General features: G+C 35.9%; 1 protein-coding gene across 1 annotated transcript in view; it reads right to left on the reverse strand.

Moving 5' to 3' along the window:
- Window positions 1-21,816, reverse strand: part of MALRD1 (MAM and LDL receptor class A domain containing 1) — a 607,787-nt gene that overhangs the window by 166,108 nt on the left and 419,863 nt on the right. The window contains exons 31-32 of the mRNA XM_061181405.1: window positions 9,099-9,227; window positions 481-642 (exon numbers count right to left, since the gene is read on the reverse strand). Of these exons, the coding sequence (XP_061037388.1) occupies window positions 481-642; window positions 9,099-9,227 (291 nt within the window). The remainder of the gene's footprint in view (window positions 1-480; window positions 643-9,098; window positions 9,228-21,816) is intronic.

Consider the following 21,816-nt stretch of genomic DNA (forward strand, 5'->3'; position numbering starts at 1 on the left):
GTCACAGGCAGGAAGCAAAACTTGTTCAGAGTTTGCTGATGCTCATTCTTTTTATCACCACTTACCTTTTAAATCTCTGCCCCTGTACTTCAGAGGGTCTGGAATGAAATTGGTGGCAAGCTAGCGATCATCGTGGCAGCATGCCAACTGTACACCTTTGCCTACTGCATGCATTAATCTGAATGTCCCCTACTTGTCCCTGCCCCAACTGGGGACTTTTAGGCCACCTTTAGGGTAGGGTAAATAAAATCTGTGAGTCTCTTAAATAGAGTCATTGATTTCCTTGTTGTAGCAATATCAGTTCTAGGTCTATTAAATAATTCAGGGGTTAAATGGAAGGAACTAACTCTCATTTCACAAAGGCTATTGAGCTCTACCCCCACAAAGACATAAGGAAGGTGCTCTGACATTCACTCAAATAGTTAAAGCAAATTTCCAGCCCAGTGAACTACATGGCCTGACTATCTCTACTGCATTTACCTGGTGTGTGATCAAGGTCTGGACTCAATGCTTCAGTAGGAATTCTGCTGCCAATGGCCCAATCCAAGTCATCTTGAGAGTCTTGAGTAAGACTGCAAGCTGTGGTCCAGCTTCCTGAAGTTATTTCAAAATTGCAGCTTCCTGTTGTGCTTGTATACTGGCCTAAGGAAACAAAAATATTAATGGAATGTTGTGGAAATGTATGTCACACTTGATATTACACTACATTTGTGACGATTTAAAATTAGTATTTGCATACTCTGTTTATTTAAAAATTTAAAGAACCAGGGTATTTGCACTTATTGGAAATACCAGTTGTACACTGAAACTTTTTTTATCACAGGGTCTAGAAGCAGTGCATGAATACTGTCATTTAGCCATTAAGGATTTACATGGATTGACTAATAACATTTTAGATGATAGATAAAACTGTATCTACACATGAACAATGCACAAAACATTATGATAATATAGATAATTCAGGTCAAATAAATCAATATTTCCAGTTGTCTGGATGTTTAACTCCGTCCCTCTGTCCACTCTGGTGTTTGAACAGCATAGACCATTAGAGAGGAAAAGTCATTAACTAAAGAAAAGGTGCCTTTGGTAGAAGTAGTAAACCATATAGGATGCAAACTCTCTCAGCATACCATACCCATCACCCACGTACAACATTTCAGAGCCAGTCACTAAATAATGAAAGAAGTTCTCTTCTAAAAGTGTTGATTCATAACTCATTAAAAAATTAAGTTGTTCACAATGAGAAAAATTACTAGATAATAACTGATTGTCTACTACCTAGTCATCTGTGAAAAGTGCCTTCATAATACCCTGATACTGCTTTCATTTTTCTTTAATTTTCTTTTTGCATAGCAGTTATTATTTTTGAGCATTCACTGTAAAAACTGTGTTACAGAGACAGAATGAATTATTGGATGGTTTCATCAGTATGAATCAACTGAGGTTGTCATTGACTTTTTTTTTTTTTAGAAAGATGAAGTTTGTATTATTTTTAATGTTTCTTCTCCAGATGCTTTCTTGTTCATAACTTTTTCTTAACATAAAACTATTATTAGCATATATAGAAACTTGGCCAGCAAGGAAAAACTTGCTATTAAAATGGATGCCAAACATTTGGCAAAACAAAGCTTTAATATTTTTATAGAAAATTTTCTGGATCTCTAAGAGTATTTTCATAAAATCTCAGCATTTTACTTCTCTGGCATGATTGCATCTTATCCTTAAAAACTAGAATCGTTTTTAATTATATACATTTCTTTCATTCATTCTACATGACTTATGCTCCATTGGTTTTTATATGCTTATTTATGGGCTCTGTATATCCTTTTTATGCCATGCTTATACATAGGTTTATACCATGCTTATATAATATGGATAAAAGTGAGGAATGTGGTTCTCCAGGTGTTTAGTTAACACAACCGCAAACATGTAGAATCTTCCAATGTTACAAACAAGACAGCCATTGTGTGTTTGTTAGAATGATGTCACACACAGGTTCTATAGTATTTCTGTGTAACTGACTCCCCAACACATAGGCCCTACGATAATTGTTCTTTTTCTATTCTCTGTGACCACTCTTGTCCTTCCTCTTCCACCGTATTTAATATATGACTTTATCATTGACTCTAAAGATATCTACACAATCAGGATTCATTCTCTTACATTTCAGCCTCTCTAACTCAAATTATATCACTTTTACTTTTCCCTTTTCTAGGGTTAACCTTGGTTTATGATCTCAACTGCTTACCAAACACTGTTATTAGCATTCCACAGCTGCATTTATTTCAAAGTTATACAACTTTTCCACATCTTTCAATCACACATTCTCTACTAATTCCTTTCTTATATTGCAGAGTCAGCTGGGGTGCCCCTCTTGTTAAAAAATTACATAATTAAAAAAAGTCTCACTCTATGTATCTTCACTCATTCTTTCCCATAGCCTTTCATACTTTTGTGCAGATGACCTACAAATCTACAGCTACAATGAAATGCAGGTGTTTATCTACAAATGTTTGTTGAACATTCCACTTGGAATATGCAATTATCATCTCAAAACCAACAAGCCTAAAATGAACTCATCATTTATCCCTCCAAATGGGTTCTTCTCTCTGAGATTACTGATTAATTTCATAGCATGAATCTTCTCTCTTTTTCTAAAGATTCAAACTATGAAGTTATCTTTGATTCTGCATTCTTTATTTCCATATCTAATCTATCACCAACACCTATAGATTCCCCCTTCGAGAACTTGTTTAATTCATTCCTTTCTTTGCAGCTCCATAGTCCCTGTTCCAGCTCCATTGGTTCAAGCCCCTGGTTTATGTTAAGAGCCTCTTTCTTTAGTGTAGCCTTCATCCTATCAACCTTATACACCCAAACCACATTATTCATCTTTAAGACTGCTCTCATGTTATTTCCCTTGCTCAAAATATTCAGGTGTTCACATTATTTGAAAATGCCCTCAAAACCTCTAGGCTTGAATACAATAACCTTTCTGTTGATGCAATGTTTTTTTAGGCTCAAATCTGTCTTGTCTCCAAAACTGCCTCTACTTCAATGAAATTTTTCAGAAAAACTTCTTTTGAATAAAACTGACTTTTTTTCAACTTTTATGTTGAAGTACTTCTCTCTCTCTCTCTCTTGTTTTGCATATGTTCTCTAGCAATTCGATGCTCATTTGTCAGTCCTTCCTTCCCTCTCTTGTTCAGGACAGAACTGCAGTTTTATCTAGGAATTCACCTTCTTTCACTCAGATATTTGTCTGAAGAGCGAAACGGCCCCCTGTAACTCCAGAGGTGGCTCATGGTTTATCTAAGCAATCATGATGCGATGTTCAAACTTCCCTTGTCTTGACTGGTTTAAGATAGTCTTGGGATGCTTTTCTAGACAATGAGACTTACTAGGGAAAAGACACCTAGGAAAAGGTTTCTTTATTCTTAAAAATAAATCAAAAGGAAGAAAACCTATTTGTCCTTTCTCAGGATATCATTGCAAAGATGCGATGCTTGGGACTAAAGAGATTCTATGGGGAGCTGACTTTATAAGAAAATCCATTATCTGAAGATGGCAGAACATAAAGAATGAAGGAGGGCATATAGTTCTATATGTTTGATGACAAAAGTTACTAAATTAACCAACTCTAGAGCTCCCTTGCTTTTGGACTTCTTGCTATTTGAGATAATACATTTTCCTTATTGTCTGTATCAGTTAGAGATGCATTTAGTTTCAAGTAACTGAAAACCCAAATAATAGTAGCTTAAACAGCTACTATTCATTTATCTCAATTAACAATATGTCAGGAAGGTGTCAGTTTAAGGTTGGCATTGTGACTGTGGTTCAAATGTGTAGTTATGAAGCACACATTTTCCATCTTTCCTTTCTGTCATCTTGTCATCCTCATGCTCATTCATGGTTGCAAGATGATGCTGCACCTTCCAGCATTGAAAAATTCAAATATTCAAGGCATTGAAAGGAATGGGAAGAGGAAAGAAGAAAAAAGCATTTTCCTATTCTGGTGCTTTTTCTTTTTGAAAGGGATACCTTCCCGAAATTCCCACGTATATCTCACTGGCGGGCGAGTGCTCACGGGCGGCTACAAAGAAGTTTGGAGAAGATGGTACCTGTGGCTGGTCATGATGTTGCCCTGGATAAAGCTGCAGTTCTGTTTCTAAGGAACAAAAAGAAATGGATAGGCAACAAGCAGGGACTGCTATGATGTCTACACCTGTCAAGGTTGGAATTTCTGTTACAAGTGTATTAATTAATGTATCTTCTCCATTCCATCTAGCAAATAATACTCTTTCTTGAATGTCCAACTTATGTACTATCTTTCTCTTTCCAGATCATGTCAGTTCTCAGGGTCTGTGTGTGTGTTTTATAACAGTAATCACAGTTATTACTATTCGTTTGGCAACTTATTACTTCTTTATTTTGCACTGCCACCTTAATTGTTGTTTACCATTGAATTACTGTAAACATTTCCATGTGATCAGGTATTATTATTGAACTGCATTATATAAGCCGTGATTCCATACTAATTACTGAATGATAGCTGATATGAAGACTTTGTAATATTAATATTTCTTGATGATTAATATGTATCAATATTTTCAAAATGGCTATTGCTTTAGAAAAAATATTTTCCAAATTGTGATCTTTATTATGATCCCTTGAATGGATTCAAAGTATTACTAACACTGTTTTAAACGACTGGCATTTTTCCACTGGTACAATATTCAGCCATATTGTTGTAGGTCAGTATAAATATTAATCAACTGAGTTATATTAAAGAGATGGCTCTGTAATTAATTATTTTTAATTCTCACATCCACATAGCAACCTTATTTTGCCATACCATGATACATAACATAGAACTATTAAACAGTTTCTCCTCATTGTGAAATGCCTTCTTGGAAAGCTGCACTGAGAAGGATTTTGGAGAATCTGGGTACAGTGGGGAAGAGTGACATGACTGACTAATGATGTTTATCACTGTAAGATGCAGGAGAGAAAGTACTCATCCCATTCTGTGCATCCTTAGCCTAGAGTACAAGGCACACTTACTACATGTTTTAGGTAATAATTTCCTCCATGAAAAAAGCATGTTTTCTAACTTAACTGTTTCTTTTAAAAAGAATTGATCTTATTTGTTATCAACCATGCATTTTTGCAACAAGAGGTAGCGATGCAAAAGAAGATTTTATCTTTGCTCATAACCTAAGGCAAAAATTAGTCATGAGGAATAGCTGCATTTATTGTTTGATAAGTATAAAGGACATGTAAATAAGGCATTCACAATGACTGACAAATTTCAAGAGAATATAAAAATAATGGCATGGAAGAAGCTAACATTAATCCTGAAAGACTGAACATATATATTCTTTACATTATTTCATTTAATTCTCAAAGCACTCTGTATGTTATTACACGTACTATATAGATAAGGAAATTGAGCCTCTGAAAATTTAAATAATTGCCCAACAAATGATGGTCAAAGTCAAAATGAAGACTTCAGTTTAATAACCCAAAGGTCAATTGTTTCCTTATATTTCTCCAAAGGTCTCTTTGAAAATGTTGTAATTTATTCCATTATCCACAATAGATTCTCTGCCTGCAGGAATCCAGCCCTGATGCCTCCAATATATCCAAAAGACCATCAATATAAAATATTGATGGAGTCAATTTGCAGCATCAATAAGTCACCTGTATATCTCTGTGTGCTGTGCAATGTTCCTTTTGGAGATGAACAAAATCTATCAAGAAATTTTAAGAAAAGTGATTATTTCATTTGTCAACATATTGCTTTTATTTTAATAAATTCAAATACTTTTTGCAGTTGTCCATCAAAGTCATGGGTAACACTAACAGACATGGATATGTAATTGACTTCAGTTTCTGATAATCAAAACTGCCTTTGTGTGTTTTATATCAATACCTCAAATAGCTGTGGGGAAAAATAAAAATCATATAAGGTACTCTGAGAAGAAAAATGAGTGAAGCAAAAAGAACATGGGCAGCATTCACATTTGAAAAACCAAAATACCTGTAACTCTTTCTGATGTTTTTAGGTCTATTTTTATATTTCATATACAGATGTACACACACACACACATATTTTTCTTCATATGTACTCCCCACATAAGCTGTGATAACCTTATTCCTGATAGCACTTGTTACACTTAAAAAATAATCAGGAATCTTTTCATTTACTACCTTTTCAAAAAGCAAAGAACATTATATTTAATACATTTTTCCCTCTAGTTTTTTTTTTTCCACAGTAGAAAGTGAATTTTTGAAGCCTAACACAATGTCTTGTTCATTTTTATATACCCAATGTTTAGAAAGTTGTTCCTAGCCCTGCTAGGAATAGGAATAAACGGAAGAGTATAATTTTTATATAAACATTTTCAATATATGTACATTTTTACATGAGAGGAAGATATTTACTGTCTGTAATAAGTTTTCTATATGCATGTGATAGCTGTCCTTCTCACCCCACTGGATTATGTATGTCAATGCCATCATATTCAAATTATTTTTTCTTTAGAACCTTCATAAATCTGGCCAACTTTCTAATGTTTTACTGGTGATTATTAAATGCTCTATTTGTTATGTCTTGTGGGGAAAATGGTGATTTCAAAATGCTTCAGAGCATTGTTTTAGAACTCTATTGAAGTCAATTCCTAACAGTCAATATAAAAAATATATATGTTTTTGGTGCACTTAAAAGAAGCTAGAAGTAACACTAGAAAGTATTATTTAATGTATTATAAATTTCATTTGAGAATATATATATTATAAAGGAAATAAATATTTTATGAAATTAAGATTATAATACTGTAGTATTCATAATACAGTTTTAAAAAGTACCAATCATTTTCACTTTCTTTTATGCTTGACTTAAAATTAAAAGATAGGATGAATATTGAGGATAATATAAAGTAAAATAAGTAAAATAAGCCGGTCACAAAAAGACAAACACTGTGATTCCACTTACATGAGGCACCTAGAGTTGTCAAATGCATAGAAACAGAAAGTAGAATGGTGGTTGTCAGGGGCTGGGGGATGGGGAGAATGGAGGGTTATTGTTTAATTGGTACAGAGTTTTAATTTTTCAAGATAAAAAAAGTTCTGGATATGGGTTCTGGATGCCCTCTAAGGGAAAAACCTTTCTGATGACACTTATGCAAGCTGGCATAAGTGTGAAGCTGTGGTGTTGGCTGCACAACGATGCAAATATACTTAACGCCACTGAGCTGTACAGTTACAAAGGTTAGAATAGTAAATTTTATGTTACATATATTTTATGTATACTTTACCACAATTAAAAAAAATAGCGAATGCAAGAGAGAGAAATGAACACTTCAGAAGCAAACATCCCAAGGAATGAAAATAACACTGAGCTAAAAATAAACATTTAAACGTGCCTTGTGTAGTACGCCTTCCCTGTGCATGTGTGATATTTTCCCACTGAGAAATGGAGTCTATTCCCTTCCTCTCTTTGAATCTAGGCTAGACTTTGTTATTTGAATGACCATTAGGAAGAGCCAGGAGGGACATTCTGGAACTTCTGAGGCTAAGTCATACAAACTCTTTGCTATTTTTCCTCAGGCTCTTGGAATGTTTGCTCTTGGAACTTTCTGTGAATGAAGAATGTTGCCTGCCATGTCAGTAAACAAAGGACACTGTAGCCGTCAGCCACTACCACTGCCCTGAGGGAACTCAGGGTAGAAACAACAGGATGCCCGCCATCAAGCCCTCAGTCACTGCAGCCCCCCGTGCACCCTGAGGGGATTTAGGATGGGAAAAACCTGGATGCTGGCCCTAGATAGCTAAGGTGTACAGCAAAGGAATGACTTCACTGAGCACAGGCTCTTGCATCTTCCCAAACACAGAAAAGCACTAAATTCCTTAACTTGAGATATCTGGTTTTCTTTAATTAACAGTAATCTTTTGATGTTTGGGCTCCCTGGTCTTTGCTGCAAAACTCCTGTATATCCTGGCTCCCCCCGGTACCTCTTGGGAGCAATCCCTCAGAGGGATCTGAGAGGCTGCCTCCTGGGCTTACGTCCTCAGAAAGTCTGCCAATAAAACATACTTCTTAACTTTTAGGTCGTGCATTCTTTTACAGTCGACACATGGTAAAAGCCAATCCCGTGTAAGATGTCTGACTAACCTGTGATAGCCCAAGCCACAGGGATTGCCCTGGAGGTTGATTCCATGTTGATCCAGACAGAGGAACCAAAGAGTACACATGTGCCAAACATGTAGGGGATAAAGGCATCTTGGAAGTGATCCTCCAGGTCCAGTTGTACCAGTCTGAGCCATGTGGATCAGAGACAAGCTGCCTAGCCGATTCCTTCCTGAATGAATGATCCACAAAATTGCAGGCAAAAACTTGTTTAGGCCACTAACTTTTAGGGTAGTTTGTTATGCTGCAAACATTAACGGCAACAGGCAGCCTGTATGGTATCAAGATTTCATATGAATGCTCATCAGTAAGATATATGAAAAAGAATTCTTTGGATTTAAATATGTGTTCATATTTAAAAATTACACACTTGGCTTTATACATGAATTTAAAAATCATTTGAATTAAAGTTTGAATAAAAAAACCAAAGTGGTTCTCGTATTCCTCTTTTTCCAGGGCTATGTAATTATTAAAATTAATCATTAAACTAGTATTTATTCAAAGTGTTCTTTTTTCACCTCATCTATAAAATCAGTCATTTTTTTGGGAAAAAGGAATGGAATCAGTAATGAGAACTGATGAAGAAATGTAGGCTCTGCTAGTTCAGTTTCTGACAATTTTAACCGTGATTCTGCACACAGTTCTATATAATGACATGACGGGAAATTTTGGTAACATGATTTGCTATAGATTTGTTGCAGTTTTTAGTCTGGGGGTAAAAAGGATGGAAGGGCTGCCATTTAAATATTTGCATAGAGAAGCTGGAAAGATGTTTTGTCTATTCTAAATCTACTCTGGTGCATGAAAAGAACATTTCTTCTCAGTCATCAATGCCAATAAGTTACTCTGCTAATAAAGTGAAAATCTGTGCTGAACTCGCAGCGTTACAACAGACAAATACACTTACCACAGTGAGCTTCATCAGACCTATCGGAGCAGTCTGGTTGATAGTCACAGACCAGGTGGGATGCAATACACTTCTCGTTGTGGCACAAGAAATCAGTGGCTTCTGGGCAAATCTCAGAAGTCTCTCCCACTGGGGGGAAAACAAAATAACAAACACAAACATCATTTGGTGATACCTGCATCAAATTTGAATACTCCTTTTAGTTCCCACACTATTAGATAAGTTAAAGATTTTAATTGTTGTCCAAGGTAGACGTGTAGACAACTCCCCATCTCTCAGTCCCACCTGGAACTGTTCAGCAAGTAACATACATTGTACTTCCAAAATATCTTTTAATCAGTCAAGGGCTTACCATAAACCCAAACTCCCAATCAAGGCATTAAAAATAGTTTGGTTTTTGGCTCCAGCTTAGTTTTCCAGGCTCATTTTCTGCAACTCTTCTCTTAAGCACCTGCAGGTAAACTATATCCTAGGACTGAGGGCTTCACAAATATGCCACTTGGTCTGCATTTTGCCACGTGTTCACAAATGCTGCTTCCTTTACCTGTACTGACCATTCATTCCCTCTTGTGGTCTTGGTGGTCTGTTCAACCTTAGGACTCAAGGAAACAACTTCTCTCTCTACCCTTGTCTTGCCTTTCTCTTTGCCATCCAAGCCTCTGGTCGGACACTCCCTATTTCATGCTGCCTAAGGATACTTTTATTCCTATATTAAATGCTTACCACCTTGTATAAGAGCTGTTTACACTTCTGTCTGTCCTCCCAGACTCTAAGCTCCTTCGACACAGGAGTTTTTGCTGTGTTTTCTTGGGCCTAACACAACACCTAATATACAATTTGTGCTTTATAAATGCTGGTTATAATAACTGAAGGCATAATGGTTTCATCTAAAGGGGGCTTAGAAAAGCAAATTGACATAGAATTTTCAAAGCAATTCACATGTTGGCATATCATTTCAACTGATATGAAGTCTAATCATTTCAACTGATATGAAGTCTAATGATAATATTTTATAGCTTCAAAGTGATATAAAGGTCTGAAACTATCTTTATCAAATTCAACAAATTAAATAAAGCTTAGCAATTCCTTTGTTACATAGATTACTATGGGTTCAGGATAGGGTGTCTGCAGTGGGGGTAGGTTACTCAAGGTTAGGGAGTATTTTCATGAAGGAAAATAGTAAAACTCTACAGATTTCATAAAAGTGCATTTCCATAGTCTTTCCATAGTCATCCCCAAAATACAATAGCTAAAACCTCAATAATTTCCAGAAATAATTTACCAGTAAAATGTAGTCTAAATACAAAGATTGAGAGAGGGCATCTAAAAGAACAGCCAATATTTATTAGATCGTGGGTATCAGTAAGGTGAAGAACTAAAGGTCGTGTTCTTTGAGTGATTTAGAAACTTTGCCACATAATTTTAATTAACACTAGTGAGAATTTACAGTTAACCCAGAGAACTATGTGGACATTGTTTAGTATGCAAGTCTATGTATTGGAGATTATTTTATTTCTCTATGCCATAGGCTGTAGAGTCATAAAATTACTCCACAGAGGATATGGGTTTTGACTTATAATCTAAATAATTGGTTCTTTAGTTTAAAAAAAATGACTGAAATAGACTCCATCTCTAAATGAGGCTTATTACCTTAATATAGAATAGAAAAAACATGAAGAGGAATCAAGTCAATGCTTTGAATTATAGTAAACTGAGCATAAACCAGAGTATCTATGGTATATGGGTTGCACGGATTAAAAATAAAAAGAGACTGCAATTCTAAGAAAACTAGATCTTCTTTAAGACAAGAATACAGTCAGACTGCTGTTAGCAAAAACAGCATGGTAAATAGAAGAGGAACATTATTTTAGTGAGAATGTCTTGCATGTGTTTAGCCATTTTCAATTTCTTCATTTAGCCAAAATGATAAAAGCAGTACCTATTAACCTGGTCAACAAATATATGAAATGAAAGATAATCTTACATATACTATAGTTAATGATATGTGAATGGAAAGAGCATTGGTGCTCATAAGCGAGTTGAGCGAGTTGAAGATGACCTGGCTGGCAGAATACGGCACATGAAACAGACTAAATATTTATTGTAGCTTAAAAAATAAAGGTTGACAGAGTCCAAAAGACCTAAAACTAAAACATGATAAATGGAAAAATCCTAGGAAGAAGAAAATGTCTGCAAAATAATGTAGCCATAAGAATCGAATATTTAATCCACTAAAAGCATGAGGAACATATAGGACTAATCCACTGTGGATTTGAATACACTGTCCCCAAAGTTAAAGTGACGTCAGTTGAAAACTCACATTATTCTTCTTTGAAATAGAATTTACAGTAAAGAAATCCTTGCCCATATAAATTTGTATTTGGATTAAAACAGCTTTGTGCACAGGATTTATTACATAGAATTAGATATATTCATTCTACAGATTATATTTGTGGGTACACACTTGTTTTATCATCTCCTTCAAGTGATGATATTCAGTATGCTCTGGGATTTCAGACAGTAAATTTCCCGTGGGCACACATTTTTGGCACCTTTATTTCTCATGCAGAATATTACCACATGAAGGACATAAAAGATGTGATGGCAATGGCCAGACTCCCCCTCACTGAAGACCATGTTATTCAGGCTCCTTAGGCTGAAGGAGACTGAATAACCATGACCATGTCATGTCTCCTTAGGCTTCTCTTCACTGTGACAGTTTCTCAGATTTTCCTTGTTTTTGATAACTTTTACAATTTGTACAGTACTGGTCAAGTATTTTGTAGGATTTCTATTGGAATTTGATTTTTCCCCCTTATAATTTAGGTAGGATTATGGATGTAGGGGAGGAAGACTACAGAAGTAAAGTGTTATTTTCATCACATCATGACCAGGGCACATACTATGACACAACTTGTCACTGTTCATGTTGACCTTGTCTACCTGGCTGATGTAGTTCTTGTCATATTTCTCTACTTTAAAGTTACTTTCTTTTTTCTATCTCTTTCAATACAATATTTCTTTGGAAGGAAGTCACTGTGTGCAGACCACATACTGGAGTGGAGATCTATACTTCCCTCCTTGAGGGTAGAGAATCTACATAAATTAGTGTTCTTATATATGGGAGATTGGTCTTTTCTCTCCCATTTATATATTTATTTAGTAATTTATATCAATATGGACTCAAGGATATTTATTTTACAATTTGAGTCATAATACAATGCTACTTTATATTTTTATTGCTCAAATTGGCAAAGGGGAGCTCTTTCAGTTGGCTTCCACGTCCCTTTGACATACTACCATCAATGTAGCCTTTTTTTTTTTTTTTGCACACTGCTTTCTGTTCTAACACTGTAAGTTGCTTCAGCCTTACCTTGTATTTTTCCCAGCCCAGTCCTAGAATCAGCCATCAGTCATTTCTCCGAGCAGCCCTGGTTCCTTTTATTGGAGAATGCTGTTGGAAACCAAAATCTGGGTACTAGGATGCCCCCTGCTACTGGGGTGTCATTGTTTCTATGCTATGATAACTTGAGGAGTCATGCCATTTTTCAATTACAGAAAATGATCAATTTTATTTCTTCAAGTACTATCTTTCCCTAAGTCTCTGTTTTCTATTTCTGGAACTTTTTTTTTTTTTAACATCTTTATTGGAGTATAATTGCTTTACAATGGTGTGTTACTTTCTGCTTTATAACAAAGTGAATCAGCTATACATATACATATATCCCCATATCTCCTCCCTCTTGCATCTCCCTCCCACCCTCCCTACCCCACCGCTCTAGGTGGTCACAAAGCACCGAGCTGATCTCCCTGTGCTATGCGGCTGCTATTAGAAGTGTTAGATTCACTTATTCTATCTTCAATGTCTCAATTTCTGTTCATATTTTTTTTTCTCTTTACCTTGCTGTGTTGCATTTTGGTGAGTAAGCTCACACTTATTTGATGATTTATCCTTCAGCTGTGCCTCTAATCTGTTTAACTTTTCCATTGATATTTATTTCAGTTATAATTTCTGGAAGTGAAATTTAATTATTTTATTTAGTGTCCTGCCTATTTTATTTTATGCTTTCCTTTTTCTGTATTATGATCCCAATAGCATGTGGTCCCAACAGCATAAATTTACACTGGCTTCATGCATTATCCTTGAAGTTTCAGTGGTTCTAGAAATTTTAATATTAATGTGTTATTTTTGAGTTCTCATTCTCACAGCATGTACTGTCTTATATGTGGTATGGCACAAGTTTTAGGGTTTTGGTTTCATGTTGGTAGCTCCTGTTCTGTTTATCTATTTTTCTTTAATTTTTTCCAAGTCCCTGGACAGACAACAAATTTCTCTGGGCTTTCTCTGGAAAGGACCAGGCTTTATGCAAGGGTACATGTCTAGCTCTCCTATTCTGATATAGGTTTAAAACTTCCAGTCTCCAGATACCATTTTCTAAGTCCAGGTTCCCAAGTCCTTTAAGCCACTGGGAAGTTAGCTTCCATCTATGATCTATGTTTGAGTCCCCTCTTTGGTTCTGGAACTGGTATATTTTCTTTTCTTTTTCAAATTTCAGTTTGGAGTATTAATAAGTGCTTTATAAAGATATTTTTATATGTTTGTAGTGAGTGGGAAGCACATCCTATGATACGATTTTGTTAATTTTTCTGTAGTCTAATTTTCAATATAAATTTAATATTTAAAAACTGTTAAAACCTTACATCATGAATTCTAAAAATAATCTCAAGAAAGTCCCATAAAACAATTTTCTCCAAATCATGCTCCTTATTATAAAAAGAAACCCTCTGAAATTGGCATATATCATTTTCTTTATCTTGTGTTCCTATAAAGGTAAACATATATGAACATTTGAGTGCGTTCATTGAAACAGAAACATAAAGATATATTTGTAGTGGCTAGAAGAGGGAATTTTTTCATAAACATAGTTTCTTTTTGTTTGTTAATATATACATTTTCCTTGTCATTTGTCTGTTTTAACTTGTTGATAAATTATCTTTGGATAGTTTTTATTGTAGGTATGCTTCAAAAGTTTTATCATTCTAAGTAAAAGTTTCCCTCTAGTTAAAGCTGGTAATACTGGACAGTAATATTGAATGATTGCTAGTGGAAAGTCAAAATATGTGTGGCCAATGTATTGATCTGAACCTCCATTCTCATGAAAGCTCTGTAACCTTAGGTAACTCATTTACTATCAATCTCTAAATGAAAACAATGGTAATCACTCTCTCATAAAAAGTACTATACCTTTAAATCTAGTGACATCATCCATTTAGTATCTTTACTTATTCATCCTAGAAACATATATTGAACAGTTGTCAGACACCATGGTGGATAGTTCTTACCATCAAAGAATTTATAATCTGGTAGTGAAAAGTTATGTGTAAAACAGGCTGTTTAGTGCTGTAATGGAAGATATTTAATGGCTTGCTGTCAGAGGACAACAAAATGTAGCCCTAGTTTGCACTGGTGTGTTAATAAATATTTAATACATTTATTCAGCGCTGACCTTTCAAAATGCATATCATCTCAGCTTGTCATGTAGCCAATTAGAAAAAGAGGCCAGACCACTCAACTGAGAAGAAGCAGGTCCTTTATAAAACTCCATTCATTTCAGTTTCCTTATCAAGTACATTTGGCCACATGTTGCAAATACAGAAGATTCAATGTTATCTGAAGAATAACACTTGGGTAAAAAAAAAAAAAAGGGGGGGGGAAATAGGCTCAAGAAAAAAATATTTTGGGAAAGATCACGCACCTGAAATCTTCCTTCACAGATGAACTGCTTATTTCACCTGACGGCTCTCTTGTTCTAGAAATAGGATCAGGGGCAAGTTTGCAAATAAAAGGAAATCTCAACACTGCTGATGACTACATATCTCATGACCAGGATTTTTAAATGTCCAGAAAATAACAATAAATACCTTTCATATTTTCTATTCAGGGTGAGCATTTAAATCTATCTTATGTTAGAAAAATTGCTAGGTTTCAAGAAGGTCACTGCACATATCAGACAACTGAGAGCAACACATCTGAATGTGTAACCTCTGTGAGCTCAGTGACAGCAAAGTACAGTTTGTGCCAAAATTATCAGAAGTGTTATCAGAGTTACTGGACCATGTCTTAGAGGATAGCAAGAGCTTAGGAAAATATAAAAAATGCAAATCCACTTGTGCTACACAGAGGCAAGGTGTATACGAAGTGGAAAATATCTTAAAGATCAACTTTTCAGCTTTTTAAGCAAAAAGGTGACTTTATAAACTGATTCTATATTTGTTTGAAAGAAAATTATATATGTCAACCTCTCTTGTCAGACATGCAACTCAGATTTTTATCTTTAGCTTTTTTTTAGATCTGGATATATTTTAAATATCTAGTTTTCTAAATCATTAATTTAAAGGTTTAGACAAAAAACCTTTTTAGAAGGTTTACAATGAAGGAAAAGGAAATAATAAGAAAATAAAGCAAAATCAACAACAAAACTCAGAAGTGATGTATTTGACAATGATCAGTATGTTCTTCCGCTTTAAGAAGCACTTTTAGTGGGTTAGTGATTCAAAAGTCCTTATCCACCCCTCATCTCTTTTCAGGTCCTAATGCTCCATTAAAAGAACCCTTGCTTCATTTTCTGGTAATTTCCTAACTACCATTTTAAAAGAAATGTTGACCCTTCCCATTCTGGATTTTACTTCTGCATCTGATATACCAAAAATGTCTTCCTTTCTGTGACCCTCAATTCCTTTAGCTCCTGGCCACCATATTCCTACTACTCCATCACATCTTAACCCTCCTTCTCTCTCTTGGCTCTTTTTCCGGTCCAGGTCTTTAATGCCAATGCAGCAAATTGTGACCCTTTGTTCTTCTTTGGGCATCACATTTACTGTCATGATTTTACCTGACATCTGGGGGTTGATGACCTGATATCTACAACCCAATCTGTCCCTTTTCCTGAGTTTAGTCACTTAGGATACATTTCCTGCTGGATTTCTCTATAACATATCAGACACACTAAACGTGACCCAAAAATGCACTTTCTTCTCTCTTTTTGCCTCCTACTTTATCTTTCTCTATTTCTTGACTCACACTAAACCTCACAATGCCCATCTGTGGATGGTACACAGAAGCATAACATCTTTTCTCACCTACTTTGGTCCTTACTCTTGTTTTTACGCCTTCATCCTGTCTCATCCGTGGGGTGGAGATGGCTGGCTGTTTACAACATATACCTTCAAATTTCTACAGCAGACGGTTGTTGCTGGGTAGCAGCTGCTCAGCCAGGCACTTGACTTCTCAACACCATGTGCAACCAGGTGGGGCCTCAAGGGTGAGTTCTAGCCAGTGGAGTGTGAGTGGAGGTGATACTCACCACTTCCAGGCAAAGCCACACAAACTTCTACGCACAGCTCGTCACGTTCTTTTCCTCTCTCGGTTGGATAGAAACAACGTGATGTTCACTAGGGTGGACCTTGAAGGTCAGAGACTAAAGACCTGCCTGGGGCCCTGAATAAATGCATGAGAAGAGTGCTCCCCCTAATCTGTTCACCTGCTAACTACTGCAAGCTGAATAAGAAACGAACTTGAACTGTGATCTAGCTGTAGCCTCCCCTACTATAACTGGTATACAATGAGGATGATTCTGTTGATGAATATGGTGGCTCTGACTTTTAAGGAGACTAGATTGCATGTCTCATTCTGTTTAAGCACATTACATATATAAACTCATTTAATTCCGAAGATAGCTCCACGAAGCAGGTACTATAATTTTCTGTCTTATTAAAATTACTGAAGGTCATACAACTACTTCATAGCAAAGCCAGAATTCATGCTTTGACTACAGCCTTTACTCAACCAATAAACCCCATTCCTCCTCTCATCCTGCGCAAATATCCAATCCCATAAGCCATAAGTTAAGTGTTACTCTTTCCAAGTCCCATTTATCCATCCAGCTCTGTTGGTGCTCTGGATAATATCAATTATAGCACGTGGTATTGAAATACAGTACACTGATACATTTCCTGTTGGATTTATCCACTATACAACAGAAAACTAGACATGTTTCTTCTGGAAAAAAAAGGAAAGAATCCTTAAAGGAAGGAACTGTACTGTATTCATTACTACATCCCTAATACATAGCACAGATCCCAGGGACCTTTTGGTGATTAAGTAACATTTGCTGAACTGTGTTTAAATGTGTAAAATTGCCTGGACTTTACCACTACAATCAGAATAGGTGGTTAATTAAACATAAAATAAATTCTAAACATGCTATGAGTACTAAGGACTAAGAATTACATTTAATGAATTTAAACTATATTGGGCAAAATCATTCCTATAGAACTTCACAGTTAAAAATGGTTACAAGAAAACTGTCAACTCTTGAAAACTGTTTAGAGGATAAATAGGCTGCAGGATAATTATTGTCACTGCCTAAGATAATTTCTGAGATGTAATATATACTGTGAGCTTGATAGTCTATATAAGCGCAGGTAATGATGCAATTTATTGGTTTCTACACAGACAAGTAGGCCCATGGAGTGTGATGACACAAGACAGAAAGCAAAGATAATCTAAAGAGAAGTGAGGCACAGGAACCTGGAGTATGGAGACAATAAATACTCTTTGTGAGGAAGACGACTTTGGCGTGAGACATAAAATTGTAAGGAAAGAAAAAAACTCACCCAAGGAAATTGTAATCATCATTCACAAGTGGCCCTTTATTAAGGATGTCTGTCTACATGCTGGATTCCAACTCTAACTTGAAGAAGACCCATAATGGATGGAATATGTCATCTGTTTAGACCTAATTAAAATTTTCTAATTGCTGTATTAAGAGCGGAGTACACACTTTGCTCAAGTTTATCTCCATTCCACTGGAGATGAGGTGTAAGAGGAAATTTGCACATCAAAGCACCAAAGTCATATATATCTGATAGAAAACGGCACAGGAGGCAAATGCAATTGCTTATTTAGCTTTTGTCTCAGAATACTATTTTTTTTCCCTTGCTCAGGTAACTTTTGCATAGAAATTATACAGAAGTACTTGCTGATTTGCTGGAAATATTAGTACATAGTAGGGATACACGCTTATTTAAATATATTTTATAATAAATAGTTGATTCATTTTGACCAAATTGAAAACAACTATTTTTACACATCTTACTACCCAAGTCAGTAATTATCATGTGTGTTTGCTTCTTGTTCTCCTACACCTACTATGGAGTGACAGAATAATCATTAAATTGAGAGGCAATAAGCTGTATTTCTGTTCCCACAGTGTCAAACCTCCAAGTAACCTGGAATGAAATCGTTCAAACACTCTGGATCCCTAAGTTCTTTCCACTCTAAAGTTCTAGGGGTTTTGGGCTTCCCTGGTGGCGCAGTGGTTGAGAATCTGCCTGCCAATGCAGGGGACACGGGTTCGAGCCCTGGTCTGGGAAGATCCCACATGCCGCGGAGCAACTGGGTCCGTGAGCCACAACTACTGAGCCTGCGCGTCTGGAGCCTGTGCTCCGCAACAAGAGAGGCCGCGACAGTGAGAGGCCCGTGCACCGCGATGAAGAGTGGCCCCCACTTGCCACAACTAGAGAAAGCCCTCGCACAGAAACGAAGACCCAACACAGCCAAAAATAAATAAATTAATTAATTAAAGTTCTAGGGGTTTTGAATACTATCTCAAAGACACTTTCTTAGTTAATTCACTAGAAATTCTCTGGTTGCTTTTTAAAAATATAAATGCAAGTACAAAAATGCTGTAACAAGTAATCTAAGATTATTATTTTCAGCCATCCAAAAGCACATTTCTCTTATGAGCTAAAATGTATGATGAAAATTCCATTAAAATTGTTGGGCATTAAAGAGTTAAAAGTTACTCATGTATAATGTCTCAGCTATAGGCTGCCCCACTCCAATATCTATACTTCCACTAGAATGAAGAGATCAAGAGTTGTATAAAGCCCAAGAGTTTACCAGCATTGATCCTATATAAATAAAATGTGGGAATAACTGGAAAAAACCAAAACACTAACATTTTTACATACAAAATACATAAAAATAATTAGGCAAAAAACTTAGTTTAATGAGATGGAGAATGTGGAAGTCTGTGTTGAAATGTAGAGACATATTTCTGAAGTGTACATACCTCCCAAGAGCAGATTATGAATCATCTGTGTTTAATGTGTGAGAATATATCACATGGATATAAAACATGAATAGTTAGGGTCTTATAAAATATGTTATAGACTGATGTTCAAAATAAACACAAGGTGAATGAGCTTCCTGGTTCAAGGTGATGACGCAGGCTATGGCAATAGGTCCACCTTTAACATGCACAGGATCTGCAGTGGACACCCCAGTCTGTAGGTACAATGCCATCTTCATCTCCATAGTCATCTCATAGCTAACCCTGCAGCTCAGGGTATGCATACCAGCAGTGCAGTCCCTTCATGAGAAGACAGAACTGGGGAAGAGGTGCGGAAAGACCCCTGAAGCCAGCTTGGAGCTGCATGATCAGAGTAATCTGAGATTTAGAACTGGGAACATAGGCTCTGAGTGGGCATGTACTTTTAGCTCTCAACAGACTCCTTGCCAAATGGGGCGGGGTGTGGCCTGAGGAAGAACAGAAAAGAGCCAGCTAATGTTCATCACCCAGAATCTCAGTGTGGTGTTACATAGCTGATTGATCAAAGGAGAGATAACCGATTAAAGATAAGCCAACAGGATTATTGCATTTGGGATTGAATGTTGTACCAAGACACACAGAAATAGCAGTTCTGGGGGGCACAGGTGTCTAATGGGCACTTCACTTGAGCAACTTCCCATGAGCCCCTGTTACTTAGGTCCTTGGAGCTTATTCTTTTCAAGGATGGCTTACACAATTGTTTCTTCAATTCTCTGATCCATCCCAGAATCTTTAGAAAAAATGACCTCGATTTATTTGATTGGTAAAATTGGTTTCTAGTACATGCACTAAAAAAGGATATAAACTGTTAATTGCATCTATTATTACCCTATCTTGGTCCCACTTTAGGAGTGCTGCAACAATAATCAATGATATGTGTAATAAAGGAAAACAATACCACTTCGAGGAAATATACGGCCTCCTAAAAATATAAGATTCTAGAACCTCGCTGATATTGATACCATTAATGAGTTTTAATGAAGAATAAGAGATTTTGAAGTGCTGAGCAATCTGATTCAGACTTCTGAATTAGTTTGTCTTGTCTACTATTTGTATAGCAAGGTCACTGCAGGACACTGTTAAATAATTTTCAATTTACATGCAAATTCCAGCATCAAACTGTGATCAAGTTATGTTTTTCTGCATAAAACGAATACAAATAAGTCTAATCACCGCATAATATTATCTTTGACCCTTTCCTTTGAACTCTGCCATATATGTGAGATGTATAAAAATTTAATTTGCACTGTATTTTTGACATAATATTTCATTCAAATCTTTGAATTTAATGTTTACTGAATTTAATTTAATGTTTACTGTGGACTAAAGAAAAATATTTTGATGCACTTTTTAATTGTTTACAAAGAGTTTAGCCACAACAAAGAAACTTTACGATATTTTTTAACAAAATCTTAAAATCTCCCTGAGTAATATCTCTACCAGTTGTGTCATTTGGCTAAATTAATTAATCTCTCTGAGGCTCAGATTCCTCATCTGACGAATGGAGATACTGAAGTTCCAACATGAATAACAGAGGTGTATGAACATTAAATGAGATCATATATGCAAAGTTTTCAGTACATGCTTGACATTTAGTAATTAGTTATTTAATGTTACTTTTTCCAAATTTTTTCTTGATTCTTGAGAACCTGCCCTCTCAGAACCTTAGTTTCTTTATCTATAAAGTGGGTTCTTACAAGATTTAGTGAAAGGACTTCCCTGGTGGCGCAGTGGTTAAGAATCCGCCTGCCAATGCAAGGGACACAGGTTCGAGCCCTGGTCCGGAAAGATCCCACATGCCGCAGAGCAACTAAGCCCGTGCACCACAACTACTGAGCCTGCGTCCCACAACTACTGAAACCTGCGCGCCTAGAGCCCGTGCTCCGCAACAAGAGAAGCCACCGCAATGAGAAGCCCACGCACTGCAACGAAGAGCAGCCTCCGCTCGCTGCAACTAGAGAAAGCTCGTGTGCAGCAACGAAGACCCAACGCAGCCAAAAATAAAAATAAATAAGGAAATAAATAAATTTATATGTAAAAAAACCAAGATTTAATGAAGGTAAAACATATAAAGCTGGTAAAACTGTCCTTGATTTAGAGATATTAAAAGTTCTAATTATTTTTGTAGTCATCCTAGGTCAGCATTCTCTCTACAACAAAACGCTTCTTTGAGAGATCATTAATAACATTTTACACTATCATTTACTTTCTAAATAGTGTTAGAAAACGCTATCAGTATTAAGAGTTATTAATTTTTCACTTACAGTGGATTGGGTACTGGTTTAATCACTTTGCAAGGATTAAATCAATAGATTTCCACAATAATTTAATTGTATAGAAAAGGCATAGAGTGGTTAAGTAACTTGTCCCAGGTCACACACCTGAGAAACAGTGAAGTTAAAATTCAAACTGAGCTAATGATTCCAACGCCTATGATGTTATATAACCTCTAAGCTATTGCTTTTCCAATCAAAATGGTGATGAAAGAATATAATTTAAATTGCATATTCCATGTTTTTAAGGAAATTTGAAAATGTTTAAAA

The sequence above is a fragment of the Eubalaena glacialis genome, chromosome 2, assembly GCF_028564815.1.
Source record: "Eubalaena glacialis isolate mEubGla1 chromosome 2, mEubGla1.1.hap2.+ XY, whole genome shotgun sequence".
In the NCBI taxonomy this organism is placed as follows: Eukaryota; Metazoa; Chordata; class Mammalia; order Artiodactyla; family Balaenidae; genus Eubalaena; species Eubalaena glacialis.